At 48.1% G+C, this 22,624-nt stretch overlaps 1 protein-coding gene across 2 annotated transcripts in view; it reads left to right on the top strand.

Annotated features, from left to right (window-relative positions):
- The window catches only part of slc6a5 (solute carrier family 6 member 5), a 59,078-nt gene that overhangs the window by 20,114 nt on the left and 16,340 nt on the right, over positions 1-22,624 (top strand). For both annotated transcript variants that reach the window (XM_072466694.1, XM_072466695.1), the window contains exons 6-11: positions 2,647-2,788; positions 4,292-4,424; positions 4,527-4,661; positions 12,385-12,488; positions 13,118-13,242; positions 19,316-19,428. In XM_072466694.1, the coding sequence (XP_072322795.1) occupies positions 2,647-2,788; positions 4,292-4,424; positions 4,527-4,661; positions 12,385-12,488; positions 13,118-13,242; positions 19,316-19,428 (752 nt within the window). The remainder of the gene's footprint in view (positions 1-2,646; positions 2,789-4,291; positions 4,425-4,526; positions 4,662-12,384; positions 12,489-13,117; positions 13,243-19,315; positions 19,429-22,624) is intronic.

Here is a 22,624-nt window from a genome sequence, read left to right as displayed (position 1 = left end):
AGCACAGCTCACTTGCAAGTTTCCCACTCCTTCTCCAGGCTAAGACCACCCTACTTATCAGGGTGTTGGCTTGAAAGGTCATCTGAGTTCCAGCCCCTGAAAAGGCTGTATAGTGCCAGGCCTCATCAGCGAGCCAGCGAATCTGGCCGAGATCATCATCCTGAAGTGCAGCAGATCTGCCTTCCTCAAGTATTCAATCGCTGAATCTGCCAGTGGCAATCAATTGGGTTCCATGTTCCCATCCCCGGTTACCCCACCTTGGAACAAACCTAACTCGAAAGAAGCCCCACTTACCGTCTCCCACCCCTTTTCTACCAGAAATGTAACTTATAATGCAGGGTTGAGCTTATGCTTGAGATGAAAGTGGGCACCCAGGAAACTATTACTGACTGGCATTGTCAGCAGCAAAGCTCACAATGAAATGTGAGTGCACTGCTCCTAGTTTCCTCCTCCAAGCACATTAGCCTCCCCCCCCCCCCCCCCCCACCAGGTGGAGCTGCAGTAGATCTTGAGCAGCACGGTAGCATTGTGGATAGCACAATTGCTTCACAGCTCCAGGGTCCCAGGTTCGATTCCGGCTTGGGTCCCTGTCTGTGTGGAGTCTGCACGTTCTCCCCGTGTCTGCGTGGGTTTCCTCCGGGTGCTCCGGTTTCCTCCCACAGTCCAAAGACGTGCAGGTTAGGTGGATTGGCCATGATAAAATTGCCCTTAGTGTCCAACATTGCCCTTAGCGTTGTGTGGGGTTACTGGGTTATGGGGATAGGGTGGAGGTGTGGACCTTGGGTAGGGTGCTCTTTCCAAGAGCCGGTGCAGACTCGATTGGCCGAATGGCCTCCTTCTGCACTGTAAATTCTATGATATCTATGATGACTGTTTGTCTCTCTGCAACCTAACCAAGATTGACATTGAACCTTGGGTATATGTTTGCATATTTGGCCTCTGGGTAATCTTTGCAGCAACTGTCATCCCTGGGACTCATTGTTTTCTTATCAGTTTAGTTTTTATTCATAGGGTGGCCCTCTAGCCTTTGACTTACTGGAAGGATCTGAGTAAGACAGTTTCCAACATGGCAGTCTTTATGTTGCAGACCTAAAGCATAATGCCCTGGATTGCGTTCACTCATCATCGACTATTAAGTGCAGACCCTCATTTAAACGACTTTGGCAATAAGACAAGTATGCCATGAGCCTTGCCAGGGAGCAGGTTTATTACGCTTAACCCCTTCTTCCTTGAAACCTTTGCCCTTTGTTTTCACAACTCCACCTCGCGTGTTCAAAGACTTTGCACATAGACAGGAGGAAGGCTTTCTGTTGATTGCCTTGGAAGTATGATACGTAAGGGAAACTATTTGTACACGCATCACAGATGCTACCAGCTTGTTTGGTGGCAAGACTTTGGAGATAAAGAATGAGAAAGACCAGGACAATTTTTTCTTTCTAAGTGTGGTCTTGAAAAAACTGCACTAACATTCACATCCAAAAAATGTCCGCAGACATTGATGTAATTGGGGGAAATATTTGTGCTATCTTCCAATCAATAGTTTGAAGAACTTTGTTGAACTGTAGAGAATGGTAGCATTACATGGCGGCGTTTGGGGCATCCATTCACTGGTTAGGCTGCTGTTCAGAATAGTGAACTCCAGGTCTGTCTATCAACAGGATAAGAATTGGTGAAAAGTGCCACAATTCTTTTAGAAATGATTGCAATTCCAAAGTCTTCCTTTACATCACCATCCAACAAATCATCGATGAAGGTAGAAAATACAACAATGGACAACCTTATCTTGCTTTTCTTTTTTTAAGACAGGCTCAGGGAATCTCTATCACCCCTCACATGAATCTTGGAGTCGGAGCACACATCCCGAATAAAATTTGGTATTAGACCATAGGCTCATACCTCACACCTTGTCCACGAGGGCAACGTGAGGCATTGGGTTAAATCCTCTCCTCGATTAATGAAAAGACCCTGAGTGGCCATTCCACTGAAGGCCTTGTAGTTTAGTAGAAAACTGCAACCTGACCCATACACTCCTCATAAAAAAGGAAGCATTCTGTTCTTCTTTGCTGATTTGTTGGTTCCAATTAATCCATTGAAGGTCCAGATAGCAGGGAATGTGTAGCATGGAGAGGTAGGTCTTGTAAAACTAAACTGTGCTGCACAACAACTATCGTACAGTGTCATTCTGCACATATCGCACTAACCTGTGTATGTGTAATTGCGCCTCAGGGACGTATGATTCTGGTATGTTTTAATTCAATATTTCTCATTAAATTAATATTATTTGGTACAAGAGTGATTTTGCATTCTGACATCAATGGGAGCATGTTCCTGCAGGACCCGTGAACGCTGCAAACTTAATTAAAGTCATTTAGTTTTTTTTTTAATAACTTGAACAAGCCTTGTATTCATGCATGCAATTTTATTCAGCTAAGAAGTGATTTCTCAATGCACTGATGCAAAGCAAATCCTTTGAACTGCAAGCATTCTCTATGAGCATCTCTTGTCGTCAGTGCCAGAGTTCTCTGAAAAATATTGGAAGCTCAAAATTCTCCAATGTTCGCAAATGATTTGGAAATTCAACAGAATTAGTGGCAAAAACCATTGAGGATATTGAATGTATTAATGTCACTTTTCTTGTCCCAACAGATTCTTGCATAATTGGAGATACCAACAGTGTGCAGATTAAAAACTCATCATTTTGCATTTCTGCCTTTCCCAATGTCACCATGGTGAATTATACCAGGCCAATAAACAAAACCTTTGTCAGCGGGAGTGAAGAATATTTCAAGTAAGAGGGGCAGCTTAATGCGACAGCTATCGTTTATTTCAAAACTGAAAAATATGGAATAGAAACTTGAGGCTGGGCATGGAGCGAGGGAGGCTGGAGGGCTAGCCGTCTGGTCTCCCGTTACAGCATCCCTGAGTGGTCACCTTCACAACCATGTGGGCAGGAACCTGGGAAACAGCAGGCTGATCATGCTAATGTTGGCTGAGGAATTCCGCATGGCACAAAGGCAAAATAAATAAATAAGAGATGGGGCAGGGAGGAAGAATTGAACAAAAAGTGGGCAGCACGGTGGTGCAGTGGTTATCATTGCTGCCTCATGGCGCTGAGGTCCCAGGTTCGATCCCGGCTCTGGGTCACTGTCCGTGTGGAGTTTGCACATTCTCCACATTGTATAAAAAGCCTTGGAGGGCGGCATGTTGGGCAGTGGTTGGCACTGGGGCTACGGCGCTGAGGACCCGGTTTCAATCCCGGCCCCGGATCACTGTCCGTGTGGAGTTTGCACATTCTCCCCGTGTTTGCGGGGGTTTCACCCCCACAACCCAAAGATGTTCAGGGTACGTGGATTGGCCATATTCAATTGCTCCTTAATTGGAAAAAATAAATTGGGTACTCTAAATTTATGTTAAAAAATGAATGAATTGAACAAAAAGTGCTTTTGTTAAATATGTAAAGTTCCTCCGCAAAATAACTATCACATGACCATTTTAATCCTGATAATGAAATCTTTGATCTCCATACACAGTGTTGTAAACTTTAAGAAGGAGGTAAAAAGGATTTGAGATTTTATTCTATTCCTGTAATCTATGTGCCTCCTATCCTAATTGGAAATGGACTGAAGGGTTATGGAGAACGGGAAGTACGGTGGAGTTAAGGCCAGGATGAGATGAGACATGATCGAATGGCGGAGCAGGCTTGATGGGCCGAATGGCTTAATTCTGCTCCTGTATTTTATGAACTTTTGAACTATCATTAGGTCAAGTCTTAATTGGTGGAATTGACACGACATTGTCAATTAAATCGAAGGAGAGAAATGAAATGACAATCGCTTATTGTCACAAGTAGGCTTCAAATGAAGTTACTGTGAAAAGCCCCTAGTCGCCACATTCCGGCGCCTGTTCGGGGAGGCTGTTACGGGAATTGCTGGCCTGCCTTGGTCTGCTTTCAAAGCCAGCGATTTAGCCCTGTGCTAAACCAGCCCCTGTTGAGGAGATGCTCAAAGCTGTGAGAAACTTGTGACAAAACTGTAAATTTAAACAGAACCAAACTTAATTATATCTACGGCATCAAATCATCGAGCTAGATCCTGACTTAGTGCAAGTATGCAAAGCAGGCGATAGCAGATTGTTGTCCTGGTGTTTACTTTTATTTGATGTGGGTAAAAATGGGGGCTGCCGTGAAACGGGCTGCCCACTTGCCATCGCCCACTTTAGACCGGCACGCAATGCCGAGACTGAGCCGATATGCATTCCTGTTTATCTCATGATTGACATTGTTTCTTCGCAGGTACTTCGTGTTAAAGATTTCCGATGGGATTGAACATCCTGGGGAAATAAGGTGGGAGTTAGCAATGACACTGTTGTTAGCCTGGATAATTGTTTATTTGTCCCTGGCGAAAGGAATAAAATCATCTGGAAAGGTGCGTTTTGTTAATTTGCTGCTTTGTCGTTTTACAGCAGTGCGTGGCACCATTTTTCTGACCGGAAGCCAATGAATGAGATTTCCCCCTTTTTATGTGCAGGTCGTCTATTTCACAGCCACTTTCCCCTATGTGGTCCTCGTCATCCTCCTGGTCCGAGGGATCACTCTGCCAGGGGCTGGAGACGGAATCTGGTACTTTATTACACCCAAATGGGATAAGCTTAAGGATGCCAAGGTGGGCATTTTAATCCACACTGTAAAATAGCAATGGTCAATTATAAAGAGCGAAGGAGGCAGGACTTCATGTTTTCACCAGTGTTTAACTCTTAACAGATAAATTCCATTCAGCAAACCCTCTTCATTCCTTTGCTCCCGCCAACCCCCCCCCCCCCCCCCGCACAGAACTGTTCCTTTAGCGTGCTGTACATCTTTGATGCAGGAGGACGCAATTACAATGGAATATATTGCTCATCAGAAAAGAGACAGCTGTAACGCAGCTTTTAAGTGGAGTTCAGATACAAATGACTCTGTTGCAAACAGGTAAAGATAACGAGAAAGAAGAAATGCAGAAGAATCAATAGTTAAAAGAAAGTGACTTGAATAATAGATCAGGACGAGTCTTTTGTTTTCAGTGCAGTTGCAATGTTATTATAATCACCACGTAACATGGATAAATACAGAGTGGATAACAGCTGATTAACTGATAACAAATTGCGGTGCCTCTGTGGAATGAATAGAATTTCTGCCTTCATCTCATTGTTGTAACTCCTCCTACCTCCCCTCTCACTACCCCTTGTCGCCAATACCACTCTTGCAGTCGGACATCATTGTGCCTCTGATGCCCCCTTAAGGCCATTACATGTATCTGCGAGTACCTTCCCTCTCTCAGCGACTTCCCAACCTTGCCACCTTACACATCGTCACCTACTCAAGGGAAAGGCAACACGCGCTGGCTTTGTTAGAGCAATGAGCACATCTCAAGAATGGCATGAATGTTGTCTTTCCCCGAGAATGAAAGATCCAGGGAACATTGCTCGCAGTCAATTTATGTCTATGACTCTTGTGCGGTGGAACTGGATGTGCTGTCACTGTAGCTAATGACTGATCCCTAGCAAGAAGAAAGCGGAGGTCATTTTGACTCCCAATGGAATTCCCTGACTTAGACTCGTTAAAATGAGGATACGAGGGAGCATCAATATTTAATCTAAAGATGAAGTTGGAATTAAAAAGTGAACTTGGCAAGAGACCACTGACTTCGATTGCTCCTGTTTGCATTCCATAAGGATGAGAACAACTTTTCATTACTGTAAATCCTGCCCCTCTTTGCCTTGTCTACTATATGATGATTGAACATGTGTAGACCTCTCTCACTATATGTATGTGTGCATCCCCGTGTGACACCATTTGTTCATCATTATATGTGCACTATTATCTTTGTATGTATGCCAGTGCGTCACTATATATGTGCATGGTTCTCTGTGTATCACAATGCACATACACGTACATATCACGATATATGCAGGTGACTGTCACTATATGCGTGCATGTTTGCATATGTGTGCATGTTTACTAGCTGTCTGATTATATGTTCCCAGTGTGGGGTATTACTGAAGAGGCATTGCATGCCTGGAGAATATGTCCATGCTCCCTCTCTCTTTCCATCCGTTAAGAATGAAAATTGCACCAAATGCGCCTACAGTTCCCTGTATTACGAGCTGAGAGTCCCTGCGAACAGTACCCATTCTTTTTAAAAATTTATTTATTTATTTTTAAATTTAGAGTACCCAATTCATTTTTTCCAATTAAAGGGCAATTTAGCGTGTTCAATCCACCTAACCTGCACAGCTTTGGGTGTGGGGGCGAAACCCACGCAAACACGGGGCGAATGTGCAAACCCCACACGGACAGTGACCCAGAGCCGGGATCGAACCTGGGACCTCGGCGCCGTGAGGCTGCAGGGCTAACCCACTGCGGCACCGTGCGGCCAACAGTACACATTCTGACGGCCAGCCCTTAATGTGCATGTGTGTCACAAAGAAGTTCCAATGTAGTAGCAGTTGCCTCAAGTCCTTTAACCTCATTGCCATCTCGGGCTAGATTCTTCGGTTTCCCAGCAGCGTGTTCCTCGGCGGTGCGCTGTTCGCTGGTGGCGGGATTCTGTCTCCCCGCCGGCAGTCCGCCAAAGGGATTTCCCATTGAAGCCGCCCCACGCAACGAGCGGAGAATTCCAGACAGTGCAGAAGGAGGCCATTTAGCCCTTCGAGTCTGCAGCGACCCTCTGACATTTATTACCCAAATTGAATTGCCTTTGAGGAGGCAGTGGCGAGCCAATTTCCTGAACTGCTACAGTCCCTGTGATGAAGATACTCCCACAGTGATGATAGAAAGGCAGCTCCAGGATTTTGATCACAATGATGAGGAGCAGCAATCTGTGGCTAAGTCAGGATCAACTATGACTTGGGGGGGAACTTCCAAGTGGCGGTCATCCCCTGCACCTGCTGCCTTGTTCTGCTAATTGGGAGAGGTCGCAGATTTGGAAGGTGCTGCTGAAGCATTCTTGGCAAATTGCTGATGTGCATCCTGTGGAATGGTACACGCGGCCGCCACTGTGTGTCAGCAGTGGATGTTTAAGATGGTGGATGGGGTCCTAGCCAAGTGGGATGCTTTGCCCTGGATGGTATATATAGAATGGAATAGAATCCCTACAGTGCAGAAGGAGGCCATTTAGCCCTTCGAGTCTGCAGCGACCCTCTGAAAGAGCACCCTACCGAGGCCCACTCCCCCTCCCTATCCCCGTAACCCTATTTAACCTGTACATCCCTGGACATTAAGGGGGAATTTTATCATGGCCAATCCATCTAACCTGCACATCTTTGGACTGTGGGAGGAAACCGGAGCACCCGGAGGAAACCCATGGGGAGAAAGTGCAGACTCCGCACAGACAGCCACCCGAGGCCGGAATTCAACCCCGGTTCGTGGCACTGTGAGGCAGCAGTGTGCCACCGTGCCACCCCTCTATGTTCCTCTTTCTTTCCCCAACAACTAAACAAGCTCATTGTAGCTCAACATCTGATGTGGTTTGGGCTCCTGTAAACCTGTTTCAGAAAATCCACGGGCGTGAGTGCGCTGCCGTGTTGAGCTTCTGGAGTGGTGTTGGGGCTGCACACAACCAGGCAAGTGGAGAATATTTCATCACACTCCTGACTTGTGCCTTGTAGATGGGCGGGTAGATTTTGAGTAGTCAGAAGATAAGTCACTCACTGCAGAATACCCAGCTCTGACCTCGGTCTGGTAGCCCCAATATTTATGTGACTGGTCCAATTAAGCTTTGGTCAATTTTGACAGCCAGGATGTTGATGGCGAGTAATTCAGTGGTGGCAATGTCATTGAGTGTGAATGGGAGTAGATGTCTAGTTGGCGATTGCCATTGCCTGGCACATCTGTGGCATGAATGTTATTTGCTACTCATCAGTCAAAGCCAGTACTTGCTGCATGGACTGCTGCATTATAGGGGCAGCACGGTAGCATTGTGGATAGCACAATTGCTTCACAGCTCCAGGGTCCCAGGTTCGATTCCGGCTTGGGTCACTGTCTGTGCGGAGTCTGCACATCCTCCCCGTGTGAGCGTGGGTTTCCTCCAGGTGCTCCGGTTTCCTCCCACAGTCCAAAGTTGTGCAGGTTAGGTGGATTGGCTATGATAAATTGCCCTTAGTGTTGGGTGGGGTTACTGGGTTATGGGGATAGGGTGGAGGTGTTGACCTTGGGTAGGATGCTCTTTCCAAGAGCCGGTGCAGACTCGATGGGCCGAATGGCCCCACTTCTGACTTCATGTTGATGGGAGGACCTTGTAGTATAAGGTATGGAAGTCTGAGGCCACGTCAGTGTGCTCAGCACATTCCCAGTATATCTAGCAAATCCCACACACTACATACTTACCCTGGGTGGGGTGGGTCTGTGCCTCCCCATGATTTGATGGGCAGCACTCAGGCAGTAAGAACTGCTTGGAATCGAAGCCTCAAGAGAGGCTAATGCTGTTGGAGGCATGAATTTGCTGTTATGGTCATCCGGCTTTGTCACATCTTTCTTCAATGATCAACTGCATTTCCATAACTATGCTTCCCGCTATGTATAGTCTTGTATTTCTGGTTTTGTGGCCCATTTCTGGTGTTCATCTGTGTTTCTCACTTTGCTTTGCATGTCCAATCCATAGTTTCCCATTTAGGCTTATTCTGAACTCTGCTTACCTTGGGTGTTGTAACTGGAAGATCCTTAGTCACGCTGGAAGGAGAGAGTACATCACAGCGGGGCTGGGATGGGCATCAGGGGCTAGATTTTGATGCTGAATTTTGGGCTGGAGAAAGAGAATTGACCTTCGCCAGCAGGTGGGCTGGTTCCCTGTTGGGGTCCGCAATAGCAATCATTTTTCTGGAGGCTGGGAAAGGGATACCTTGCTGCAAGTGGTGGGTAGCTTGTTAAGATAATTAAGAGGCCAGTTAAGGCCAGTGATACAGGGCTGATTGGATTTTCATGATCGACCTGTGGGCAGCCTATGGCATTGAGACCACTGCAACTGGCTGGAGGTGTTCTCCTGGAGACGGGCACGGCGGTGGGGGGGGGGGGGGTTTGGGTAGGAAGGGAGATGAGGCCTGCAGTTCAGGATCTATCTAATCAGGACCACTCCATCCCCGCAGCCCCCCTACCTACCTGACCACACTGCAGCCACAGGCTGCCATGTGGAAAGGTTTATCTTCCATAATGGTGACTAGGCAGCTATGGGTATTCCTTCTATAAAGGTTTGTCAAAAAACACCTTGGGGAGGCAGTGGCGTAGTGGTATTGTCACTGGACTTGTAATCCAGAGTCATGTTCTGGGGACTGGGGTTCGAATCCTGCCATGGCAGATGGTGAAATTTGAATTCAATAAAAATCTGGAATTAAAAGTCTAAAGGCGACCAGGAAGCCATTGTCGATTGTGTAAAAACCTAATGTCCTTCAGGCAAGGAAATCTGCCGTCCTTACCTGGTCCTACATGTGACTCCGGATCCACAGCAATGTGGTTGATTCTTAAATGCCCTCAGGGTTGGGCAATAAATGCTGGCCTGGCCAGTGACGCCCACTACCCGTAAACGAATAAAGGAAAAAAGGAAGGAGTTGCATTTTGGGAGGACTAATACAGGTAAGGAATATACAGTGAATGGTAGAACCGTCAAGAGTATCGACAGTCAGAGAGATCTAGGTGTACAGGTCCACAGGTCACTGAAAGGGGCTACACAGGTGGAGAAGGTAGTCAAGAAGGCATACGGCATGCTTGCCTTCATTGGCTGGGGCACTGAGTATAAGAATTGGCAAGTCATGTTGCAGCTGTATAGAAACTTAGTTAGGCCACACTTGGAGTGTTCAATTCTGGTCGCCACACTACCAGAAGATTTACCAGAATGTTTGCCTGGTATGGAGGGCATCAGCTTTGAGGAACGGTTGAATAAACTCGGTTTGTTCTCACTGGAACGAAGGAGATTGAGGGGCGACCTGATAGAGGTCTACAAAATTATGAGGGGCATAGACAGAGTGGATAGTCAGAGGCTTTTTCCCAGGGTAGAGGGGTTAATTACTAGGGGGCATAGGTTTAAGGTGCGAGGGGCAAGGTTTAGAGGAGATGTACGAGGCAAGTTTTTTACACAGAGGGTAGTGGGTGCCTGGAACTCGCTGCCGGAGGAGGTGGTGGAAGCAGGGATGATAGTGACGTTTAAGGGGCATCTTGACAAATACATGAATAGGATGGGAATAGAGGGATATGGACCCAGGAAGTGTAGAAGGTTTTAGTTTAGACGGGCAGCATGGTCTGCGCAGGCTTGGAGGGCCGAAGGGCCTGTTCCTGTGCTGTACTTTTCTTTGTTCTTTGTTCTTTGTTGGAGGTGCTCTCTCTCTCCCTTACTGCAAGCTGCAGTCCTGTAGGTACTCCTATTGACTCTCCAGCTCTTGCCACCATGATCTTGAATAATAATAATCTTTTGTTATTGTCACAAGTAGGCTAACACTAACACTGTAATGAAGTTACTGTGAAAAGCCCCTAGTCGCCACATTCCGGCGCCTGTTCGGGTTACACCGAGAATTCAGAATGTCCAAATTACCTAACAAGCACGTCTTTCAGGACTTGTGGGTGGAAACCGGAGCACCCGGAGGAAACCCATGCAGACACGGGGAGAACGTGCAGACTCCACACAGAAAGTTACCCAAGCCGGGAATCGAATCTGGGACCCTGGCGCTGTGAAGCAACAGTGCTAACCACTGTGCCACCGTGACAGCGGGCACCCTCTGGTGGCCAATCCTTCTGTTTGGCTGACTGTTGACACCGCAGTGTGGGATCAGGGTCCAGATTTGATCCCCAAAATCGGTTCTCAACCTCGTTTCGACAATCCAGCCCCTGGATTTGGTTGAGGTGATGCCATTCCATTTCAAAATAAGGCAGACTCCCTTCACTGGTGCTCTCCTCTACGTCTCCTAGTTCAATGTTAAACAATCTGCAAGAGGTTAAACATTCGAGTTGGAATTTGTCAAATGAAACACAGCACTCGGGAGAAAATCACCACACGGGGGCAGCCTCAAATAGGTCTGAGCTGCCACTAACTGCTGAGCCCCATCCACTTAAATAAGGTTTCGTTTCTTCTTTCATTTCAAACCTAGAATATGACTTCTGATCATAGAAATGAAATATTTTTTTCAAGAGTGAATTAAAACCTTGATGAAAAAATGAAGTCAGTAATTAGCAGAAAAATACAGAACGTTACATTCGCAAAATATATTAGAATCTTATAGGACCGGTTTGAACTTCGAAAGGATTTCAATCAATCAATCCTCCCTCTGTTCCTCACTGACAGCTCAGCAGCAATAGGTTTTTAAATTGGATAGAATACAATTAGTACAAATTGCCCTTCAGTGGCAATATAAAACAGCACTCAGCAACCTTTTAATATTTAATTTTCCAAGAGCAGTTATGTGACTCCACGAGGCGAAGCAAAAATAAGAGTGGCTTGACTGAGGAGGCCAGTTAGAAACAAAGACGCGATCTACGCAAGAGGCAGAAGTGATATCTAAACTTGGCGACGGAACCTTGCGTTAGCTTCCCTCACACCGTTTATCTACCCGCTTGTTTGCTGTTCAGAGAACAATTGTTAGCTGATGACTTGGAATGGTGCTTTTTTAAAAATGGACTATCTCTTTCCTTCACATTTTCAGAATGTGTTCAGTGCCAATAATGGGAACAGATCTCCAGGATAATTGCACACCTGAATTAACCGTCAGACTCCAACAACACCCAAAATATTTCCACTTCATTTCCAGCAATGGGATTTTTGCTCCAAATTTGTAAACTTTAAATATTTCCACTTCCAAGCATTAATGGGTTATCAGTGATTTGTTTCTATTTATTTTCCACATTAAGAGTTGTATTAATGGGCAGTGTTTAGCATTGCTGCCTCACGGTGCCGACGATCCGGGTTCGATCCCGGCCCCGGGCCACTGTCCGTGTTGAGTTTTGCACATTCTCCCCGTGTCTGCGTGGGTCTCACCTCCACAATCCAAAAGATGTGCAGGTTAAGTGGATGGACCATGCCAAATTGCCCCTTAATTGGAAAAACAAAAATTCTCCATCTGGTTGAAAGTTGCAGTCCAGGGCCCCATCTACAAAGTTCACACTGTACTTTCTGTAGCTCCTTCCTTTGACATTTCACTTTTCCTAATGGCCTTGTGGAATTCCTGAAAATCTAATCTGTTTGTTGCCGATCGCAAACTTTTGCCCAATATTTCTTTACGTGGCCGAGTGTTGAGTTATGTCTGATAACACTCCTGTGATGCACCTTGGGACATTTTCTTACCTTAACGGCACTGTGCAAATTCAAGTTGTTGTTACAATAGAAACTTAACCTTTTTAAGCTGCGGCTCTGTTTCTTTCTGCTACAATAGGTGTGGAAGGATGCTGCCACGCAGATTTTCTTTTCACTCTCTGCTGCCTGGGGAGGACTGATAACACTCTCCTCATACAACAAGTTCCACAATAACATTTACAGGTAAGGAAGGGGGGAGCCCATTCCCTCTCTCCCCACTTTGCGGCCTACAGTTCTAAAATTAATTCATGGGATGCGGGCTTCGCCGGCTAGGCCAGCATTTATTGCCCACCCCTAATTGCCCTTGAGAAGGTGGTGGTGAGCTGCCGCCTTGAACCGCTCATGTGGTGTAGATACACCCACAGTGGTGTTAGGGTCGGAGTGCCAGGATTTTGATGCAGCGACAGTGAAGTGATGGTGATATAATTCCAAGTCTGGATGGTGAGTGGCTTGAAGGGGAACTTCCATGTTGTGGGGTTGCCGCGTGTCTGCTGCCTTTCCAAATGGTAAGAGGTCGTGGGTTTGGAAGGTGTTGCCTAAGGGGAGTTGGTGAGTTACTGCAGTGCATCTTGTAGATGGTACACACGGCTGCCACTGTTCATTGACAGTGGAGGGTTTGAATGTTTGTGAGAGGGGGAGCAATCAGGCGGGCTGCTTTGTCCTGGATGGTGTCGAGCTTCTTGAGTGTTGTTGGAGCTGCACTCATCCAGGCAGGTGAACACAGCTGACTGGTGTAGCTTGCAGTTGTAGCGCCATTCTGCACATGGGTGATGATCTCCTTGTGACTGTTGCTTTCCTCTGCCTTCCTCTAGGGACACTCTGTTAGTCACATGTGCCAATAGTGCCACAAGTGTCTTTGCTGGCTTTGTCATCTTCTCCGTCATCGGATTCATGGCCAGGGAACTTAAAGTGCCAATCACTGAGGTTGCTGATGAAGGTAATGTAAAAACGAAACATTGCAAGTAGTTTTTTGAAAACATTTACTTGTGTGACACTCTTTACCACTTGCTGAAGACTGTGATTTATACCCCTGCTGGGGTATATGTTTAACATGCATCAGTCTCCCCCCTCCCCACCTGCACAGAAGTGACCTACAGGCAAGTTAACACCTATTCAGAGGGAAAATGTTAGAAGCCATTATTAAAGATGTTAAAACAGGGCACTTAGCAAATTTGAAGAAGGCAGCTCACCACCACCTTCTCAAGACAAATAGGGGTGAACACCAAATGCTGGTGTAGTCAGCGACGTTCACGTCTCGTGAATGAGTAAAAAAAGCTCCCCGTAACATGAAATCATAAAGGTATTTTCGATATTTGTTCCAGATTTCCTGACTTGTCACAATTGTGATTGTTCAAGCTCCTCTCTTGGGAGATGACAATGAATCTCACTGTCTGAAAATTAGTGGGAGGTGAGGAATAGCCTCCTAGTTAGTGGTTCGAACGGGTCAAATTCCATATGTACTGGATTGCAATCCACATCCCAGTTACCACAGCTTTGCATTTTACTGGCACCAAACATCAAGTGTGTTGTTGCCACCTTGACATCTTGAACTGCTCATATCGCAGAGAAATACCTCCTGTGAGGATGTCAGCGGAGTTTTTGACTCAAACTTTAGAATCTGTCAAAACATTGTGATGGAGAGGATAAAATGTAATCGACACACAGTCAAAAACAGTGTGAAGGAATCGATTCATTCATCAATGAGCTCTCCAGTTTAGCTGACAGTTGTGAGTAGAATAGTCACAGGTTGTTTCAGATGAAAACCTCTCTGACTCTTTATATCCCGGGAATATTTGACACAAAGTAAAGCTGTACAACTGGTCCAAGGTTCTGCAACCTTGTATTTAGTTAATAATGTAAATGAATGAGTTTCGATGGAAAGGCCACTACCTCCAGCAGAATCTCTTCGAGAGTAAGAAAACTCCACATCTCCCAAGACAACCCAACAGGAAGAGAAGGACCATGGTTCACATGCCTGGTTTAGCACACTGGGCTAAATCGCTGGCTTTCAAAGCAGACCAAGGCAGGCCGGCAGCATGGTTCAATTCCCGTCCCAGCCTCCCCGAACAGGCGCTGGAATGTGGCGACTAGGGGCTTTTCACAGTAACTTCATTGAAGCCTACTTGTGACAGTAAGTGATTTTCATTTCATTTTTCATTTTTTCATTTTCATGTCATTGTGGAGAAGGCAAAGGATGGTGACAAATTTCTGAGGGGAGCCAAACTTGAGGACGATATTCCATGAACCAGAAAATCTCTGCCGTGCAGAAGGAGGCCATTCAGCCCATCGAGTCTGCACCGACCCTCTGAAAGAGCACCCTAACTATGGCCCACACCCCTGCCCTATCCCCGTAACCCCACCTAATCTGCACACCCCTGGATACTAAGGGGCAATTTAGCATGGTCAATCCACCTAACCTGTACATCTTTGGACTGTGGGAGGAAACCGGGGCCCCCGGAGGAAACCCACGCAGACACGGTGAGAAAGTGCAAACGTCACACAGAGAATCACCGAAGGCCGGAATTGAACCCGGGTCCCTGGAGCTGTGAGGCAGAAGTGCTAACCACGGTGCCACCGTGCTGCCTTCACAGGATCACATGCATGTTGAATAGTAGTAGCACTCCCACAGTAGCGGATGAGATCAAAGCTCTGTAGTTTTGCATGGAAGTACACGATTAAACAACTAGTGGGAGGAGGAGGTTCAGTGAACATCCCATTCCTCAGTGATGGCAGAGTCTAGCATGTGAATGCTAAAGAGACAACTGAATGGTTTGCAACCACCTCTATCCAGAAGTGCTGAATGGATGATCCATCTTGGCCTGCTTCTGAGCCCCTCACCATCACAGAAGTCAGTCTTCAGCCTGGGAACACTGGACAGCAACGTCTATGGACCCTGACAACATCCCAATAGTACTATTGAAGACCTATGCTTCAGAACTAGCCCTGCCTCTAGCCAAGCTGTTCTAGTACAGCTACAACACTGGAATCTAATCATCGATATGGAAAATTGATCAGCCATGTCCTGTCCACAAGAAGCAGGGCCAATCCAATCCAGACAATGATGGCCTATTCAGTCTACTCCCAATCATCAGCAAATGATGGGAAGAGTCGTCAATAGTGCTTACTCGCTAATAACCTGCTCACCCATGCTCAATTTGGGTTCCAAGACTACTTGAATTCAAAGCTGATTACCTCTTTGGTCCAAACATGGCTAAACGAACTGAATTCAAGGGCGGCACGATGACGCAGCGTTTAGCACTGCTGCCTCGTGGCGCCGAGGTCCCAGGTTCGATCTCGGCTCTGGGTCACTGTCCGTGTGGAGTTTGCACATTCTCCCTGTGTTTGCGTGGGTCTCACCCCCACAGCCCAAAGATGGGCAGGGTAGGCGGATTGGCCACGCGAAATTGCCCCTTAATTGAAAAAAAGTAATTGGGTATTCTAAATTTATTGAAAAAAAGAACTGAATTCAAGAGGTGAGGTGAGAGTGACTGTCCTCGACACCAAGGCAACATTTGAACAAATATGGCATTAAGGAGCCCCAGTAAACTTGAAGTCACGAAGAATTGAGGAAGAAACTCTCCAACGCTTAGAGCCATACCTAGAACAAAGGAAGATATTTATGCTCATTGAAGACCAATCATTTTAGCCTTAGGATAATGCTTAAGTTGTTCTTCAGGGTAGTATCCTAGCCCAAGGACCTTCAACTGCTTCATTAATGACCGTCCTCTGATGCTTTCACAGCATTTGGTTCCATTGATCCATAGATAAGCAGTCCAGGCCTACATGTAACGTCTGTGCCAGACAATGACCACCTCTAAGAAGAGAGAGTCTAACCTTTGACATTTTCCTTGTTCGATCATTGCCTATGGGCTTCACAGTCGAGGCCAGCATTTATTGCTCATTCCTAATTTCCCTTGAGCTGGGAGGACCTTGACCTGAGTGGCTTGCTGGGCCATTTCAGAGGGCATTTAAGAGTCAACTCCATTACTCTGGATCTTGAGTCACATGCATCCCAGACCAGGTGAGGAGTGCAGGATTCCTTCCTCTTAATGAACCAGGTGGATTTTCACAACAATCGACCAATGGTTTCATGGTCGTCATTGGACGTAAAATTGCAGATCCCGGATTTTATTGAATTCAAATTTCACCATCTGCCGTGGTGGGTCCCTGGAACATTACGTTGGGTCTCTGGATTGCTAGACCAGTGACAATAACACTACCCCACCGCCTCCCCAATGGCATTACCATCGCTGAATCCCACCATAATCACCATTGACCAGAAACTGGATCAGCCACATAAATAAGGTGACTATATCAGCAGGTCAGAGGCTGGGTATTCTGCAGTGAGTAACCCATCTGATACCTTCCATCTCCAAGGCACAAGTCAGGAGCATGATGGAATACAGTGCGTGGATGATGGAATACAGTGCGTGGATGATGGAATACAGTGCGTGGATGATGGAATACAGTGCGTGGATGATGGAATACAGTGCGTGGATGATGGAATACAGTGCCTGGATGATGGAATACAGTGCCTGTATGATGGAATACAGTGCGTGGATGATGGAATACAGTGCGTGGATGATGGAATACAGTGCCTGGATGATGGAATACAGTGCCTGGATGATGGAATACAGTGCCTGTATGATGGAATACAGTGCGTGGATGATGGAATACAGTGCCTGGATGATGTAATACAGTGCCTGGATGATGTAATACAGTGCGTGGATGATGGAATACAGTGCCTGGATGATGTAATACAGTGCCTGGATGATGGAATACAGTGCCTGTATGCGTGAAGCTCCAACAACATTCAAGAAGCTCAACATCATTCAATACAAAGTAACGTGCTGGATCAGCACCCATCTCAAACCTTAAAGATTCACTCCCTCCACCACTGGTTCACACTGACAACAGTTCCCCTCCCAGTCACACACCATCCTAACTTGGAAATACATTGGGCGCAATTTACACCCAAAAAAAGAGTCCCATTTTGGGTGCGTATGGCGGAGCGTATCTCAGTGCCTGCAGCACCGAGAACGACCCCGCTATAAAATGGGACTTTTTTTTTTGCCCTTGCTGAAGGACACCCCTCCGAGGCCACACTTACCTCACTTCCTGCACTGACGAGCTCATAAATGATAGGGGCGCCATTTATAAATGCCTCCCCGATCACTCAACACCCCCCCCCCCCCCCCACCCCGAGCCCCGCCGGACTCCCCACCATGGCCTCCGGGCCACCCAACAGACCTCTTGGGTATCCTTGAGCTCATTCTCATCCCACCTCTTAAGGCACGGCACCCCAGGCCCAATCCCTGGCATGGGAAACCTGGCACTCCGGTACCTTGGCACTGTCAGCCTGGCACCCTGGCAGTGCCCCTACCAGCCTGGCAGTGCCACCTGGACACCCTGGCAATGCCAGTGTGGCACTTCCAGGGCGCCCAGGTGGTGGTGCCAAGGTGCCAGGTGCCTCCGATGGCCTGGGAGATCCCCCCAGGTGCCATTACGGCTGGTCCACGGCGCCATGGTGAGGTCTCTCAGGTGCGGACGTTCGTTCCTGGGCCTCGGGCGAATCGGGCGCCGACATATTTAAGTGAGCCATTAATGTCTAAATCTGGATCTCGCCCAGCGATCGCGACACCTCGCAAGATCACGTTAGATCTCGCGATGTGTTCCGAGTGTCGCAAATCACGTGAGAGGTCTCTCGCGATATTTACCGGCTTCGGTGACTCCCATTGTTGTCCCTTCGTCATCGCTGAGTCTAAACCCTAGAACTTCCTATTCAGCGGCACTGTGGGTGTACTCTTGCCACACGGATGGCATTGGTTCTAGAAGGAAGCTCACCGTCACCTGAAGGGCAGTTAGGGACGGCCAGAAACACAGGCCTTGCCAATAATGCCACATCCCATGAAAGAGTAAAATCGAATCTGCACACACCCACCCAGCCAACACACACGCACACGCACACGCACACGCCAGCCTTCAAACGCCACAAGTCAGAAAAGAGAAGAATTGGGGGTGTACAGTGGGCAGTTGGAATCAGTGAAGCTGTCTTCAGAAAGTAGGCATGTGCAAAAGTCATGGAAAGCATGTGCTTCTGGTTCAGAAAAATTACAACATGTGAGAGGTTCAGGTACACTTTGTTGAATAAAGTGCAGCAATTTGAATAAAATACCAATTGGGCGAAGCCTGAAACAAGGGCCGGAATTCTCCAGTCGTGGCGATTCTCTGGGCCCGCGGGGCAGCACCCCTCCGCCTGCATTTATTTCCACTCAACCCTTGCCAGTGTGTGGTATGGTGCTACTTCTTTCTATTCCTTCACAGGACGTGGGCATCGCAGGCAAGGCCCGCATTTGCTGTTCACCCTGATTGCCCTTGAGGTGGCGGTAGTGAGCTGCTTAACCGCTGCAGCCCATGGTGGTGTAGGTACACCCACAGTGCTGTTAGGGAGGGAGTTCCAGGATTTGGACCCAGTTCTCACTGACTGCTGATTTCGTTAACTTCGAATCGTTCAGTCACCGACAAACAAAATTCTGACGTCTCTTGTTTCAGTTGGAGATTGGATTACGGATTTCATTCCACAGATCAAATCATTCCTTTTAAGTGTGAAGGTTGAATAATCTCCCAGACAGGTGCACCCGTCTCCGCTTGCACGTTTCGGGGCCCTGGGATGAGAAATGTAACTGAGGTTCGAGGGGCTCCACAAGGGCAGGAGAGAAGTCCCATCCTGGGGCTGGTTTAGCACACAGGGCTAAATAGCAGGCTTTTAAAGCAGACCAAGGCTGGCCAGCAGCACGGTTTAATTCCCGTACCAACCTCCCCGAACAGGCGTCGGAATGTGGCGACTAGGAACTTTTCACAGTAACTTCATTTGAAGCCTACTTGTGATAATAAGTGATTTTCATTCATTTAATTTCATCACTGTGCCTCAGCTGAATGGAGTGGGTGGAGAGTCCAATTCATCGTGTGTTGCAGAGGTTATGTTTAACAAGTGCAATTCTTTGTTCCAGGTCCAGGTATTGCGTTTGTGGTGTACCCAGAGGCTTTAACAAGACTTCCTTTATCCCCGTTCTGGGCTATAATTTTCTTTCTGATGCTTCTAACACTTGGATTGGACACAATGGTAAGTCTCAGCCCACGCAGGACCCCACCTGTGCTCACTCCATTTATCTAAACTCTATGGGAATTGTTCTTCTCTTCTCTCTGGATTTAGGGTCACATGTTAAGGGAACACTGTGTTGTTCTCTGCCTTGCTCTATCCGGGTGGCTTTGATGTGTTGTGTTGATCAGAGAACAACGAGTCTTGTAAACCAATGAAACTATTTTATCGAACACTACTAACTGGATTTGACACTTATCCTTAAGAAATAAACAGTTGATTGTTCACACATAAACTATACTCACTCTACTCATCTAACTCACTAACTTAATAAACTACTCTCTTGCTCTCTCACTATCTTCAGTCCTCGCAGCCAACTCCTGCTCCTACCACCTACTCCAACCTTCTATCCCACAAGGCTCAGCGTTATCCCTTATATACTTCCGGGACTAGCTCCCTCTAGTGGCTATCTGTGTACATTTTATTAACCCTTACTTTACTGGCATGTAGAATAATACCACAAAGACAACACCAAACAGTTGCAATTCACCAACACCCTGCCCACAGAGTATGATTTAGACGTTTTCTTTTTTTTGCTTTGCCCCGGACTAACATATTTGAGTTTTTGGCGTGCGGTGGGGGGGGGGGGGGGGGGGGGGGGGGGTTCTGAAGCACATCAAGACGAAGGATGCTGATTTCCTTCAACGCGTCTCTATCACATTTCCATTTTGCTCTCCAACCAGTCCTTTGAAATGACTGAACGATATTTCCGATGGATGGTAGGATCCGGGCGATTGTTCCGTTCGGATGGCTGGCCGCTGAAAGCTCAAAGCACTCAATCTCATTTGATTTGGGAGCACTCGCAGATAGGAGACAGTGGGACGAATTCACCAATGCGACAATCGCATCAAGCAGCAATGTTTGAACCAAGTCTGACTCTGCAGCCTGTGCCTCCTTCAAACGTGGCCTCCTACTGGGAGCGGGCGTTCAGTAAATTTACCATTCTGATCTCAGCAGTTTGGGCTGCATTTATATTCAGCTTATAAAGATGAAGGAGTAATGTTTTGTCTCTTGCACAAACCTTTTTATTAATATGGAATTATATTATAAGATCATTGATAAACTTTAATTAAAATAATATGTAATATGTATCATTAGTACAATCAAAGTAACTGGAAATGCACATTTAAATTACTTGTTAATTTCCAGTCATTTCTGGCCAATTTGCAGAAGGGCGTTATTTCTTTGTGTTCTCGTTGCAGTAGGAAGCCATTTGGCCCATCCTATCTGCACCGGCTCGCCAAACAAACATCACGGGGGGCGATTCACCAGCTGCGTTGCGCCGGCCGCAAATCCCGCGATGCTGGGAGAATAGAGGGAGAGCCGCAGAATGGGGTTGGCGCTGGGCACCGAACACAGCGCGATGCCCCTGACCCTTACTGCTGATTGGCATTGTTAAATTTTAGCTGGATTCTCCAGGTTCCGGTGCACCCCCCCCCCCCACCCCCCGCCACCACCACCACCTCCCCCCTGCCCCCTCCCTCACCCCCTCCCCCACCCCTGCCCCCACCCACGCAGCGGATCTCCATTACCAGTGGGCATGGGCTGGATTCTCCAGAAATGGGTCAATGACCCCACGCCGGCGTAAAACTGCTGGCGTTTCACTCCGGATTTTTCTTAGAAAAGTCAAGAGCCATTCACTTACCTGCAGGGGGCTGGCAGGGCCCCGGAGTTCTTCTCGCAGCTCTGGCTGCGGATTCAGGGCCCTGCACCTCCGGTCGGGAGTCTGCGCAAGCAAACGGCGGCGGCCTCCAGCGGCCGCAGCGTGCGCCATGGCGGACTCGGACCGCGGACCGACATCGACAATGTAGGCCACCTCGAGCTGGCGCCCGCGGATCCGAGCCACCCGATCGCTGCCCCGGCTGCTCGTGAGGCTCCGCACGGTGCTCGACCCCCCCCACCCCCGTCCAGGGCGGCCGCGGACGGAGTCCACAGCCACCACCCGAGGTTTCCGACCGGCAGCACGTGTCAGAACCACACCGCCAGGAACGCGGCCAGTTTTGCCCGGAGAATCGCTTGGGGGTGCCCTCTGTCAATGGCCCCCCCCAGCCGCGCCGCGTAATCCGCGCACGAGCGATTCTCGCAGGAGCGGTGCCGGGCACGATTCCCGTGTAAACATCGATTCTCCGCTCCCGCTGCGGAGAATCCCGCCCCCCATCTGCTAACCATTCTGGGGGCGGGGAGGGGGGTTGGGAGGAGATTCTGAGGATATTGCTGACCCAGGTGGCTGGGGACATGACAGGGCAATGCCCTCTGCCAGGTTGGCACTGCGATGGGGCAGGACATAAAGTGGGACAGGGTCTGAATGGGGGACCATGAAGGATGGTGGGGTGAAAAGAAGGGGGGCATTGGCTATCCCACAGTGCGGTGTCATTCACCAGAGGGTGGGCGTGGGGGGGGAGGGGACCACTGGTACCAATGATTGGGGACGGAGCCTGAAGGGATAGCCTGTGGTAGGAAGCCGGTGCCCCAATGATAGTGACCCTTATATGGGGGTGTGGGGTTGATGCTGGCGAGGATGGCCATGGGCCCGGGGGGCGGGGGGGGGGGAGCCCCAATGCTGGTGGTGGAGGGACTGAAGCCTCAATGGCAGTGATCCTTTGGGGGTTGTTGGGAGAGGGGGTTGGTGCTGGCATGGAGGGTCACTGAAGGCCTGACGATGGTGGTGGGGAACGGGGTGGTGGTAGTGGGGGGGGGGGGGGGGAGAGGGAGGGGCGTTTTACTGCCACTTTGAGATCGGGCGCCCTGTGAAGCGGGTTTAGGCCCCACCCCACTCAGTGCCCGTGCAAAACTTGCACCTCTCCAAAACAATTTCCACATGTGAGTGGGATTGTGCTCTGGGTCGTGCTGACCCATCCCGGCGGGAATCGCACCGCATTTCCCAGCAGAGACCACACTTAGAAATGTTTTGGGAGAACTGCCTCACATCACGTTCACTTCTTCTGCGAATCACTTTCAATCTGTGCCCTCCCATTCTTGATCCTTTTATCAGCGGGAACAGTTTTTCTCTCTCTACTCTGCCCAACCCCCTCATGATTTTGAAGAGCTCTATCAGATCTCCTCTCAGCCTTCTTCTCTCCAAGGAGAACAGTCGCAACCTCTCCAATCCATCCTCAGAACTGAAGTTTCTCATCCCTTGTAAACTCTTGCTGCACTCTCT

Source organism: Scyliorhinus torazame, chromosome 10 (genome assembly GCF_047496885.1).
Source record: "Scyliorhinus torazame isolate Kashiwa2021f chromosome 10, sScyTor2.1, whole genome shotgun sequence".
NCBI lineage: Eukaryota > Metazoa > Chordata > Chondrichthyes > Carcharhiniformes > Scyliorhinidae > Scyliorhinus > Scyliorhinus torazame.
This window is presented reverse-complemented; position numbering and strand designations above follow the sequence as displayed.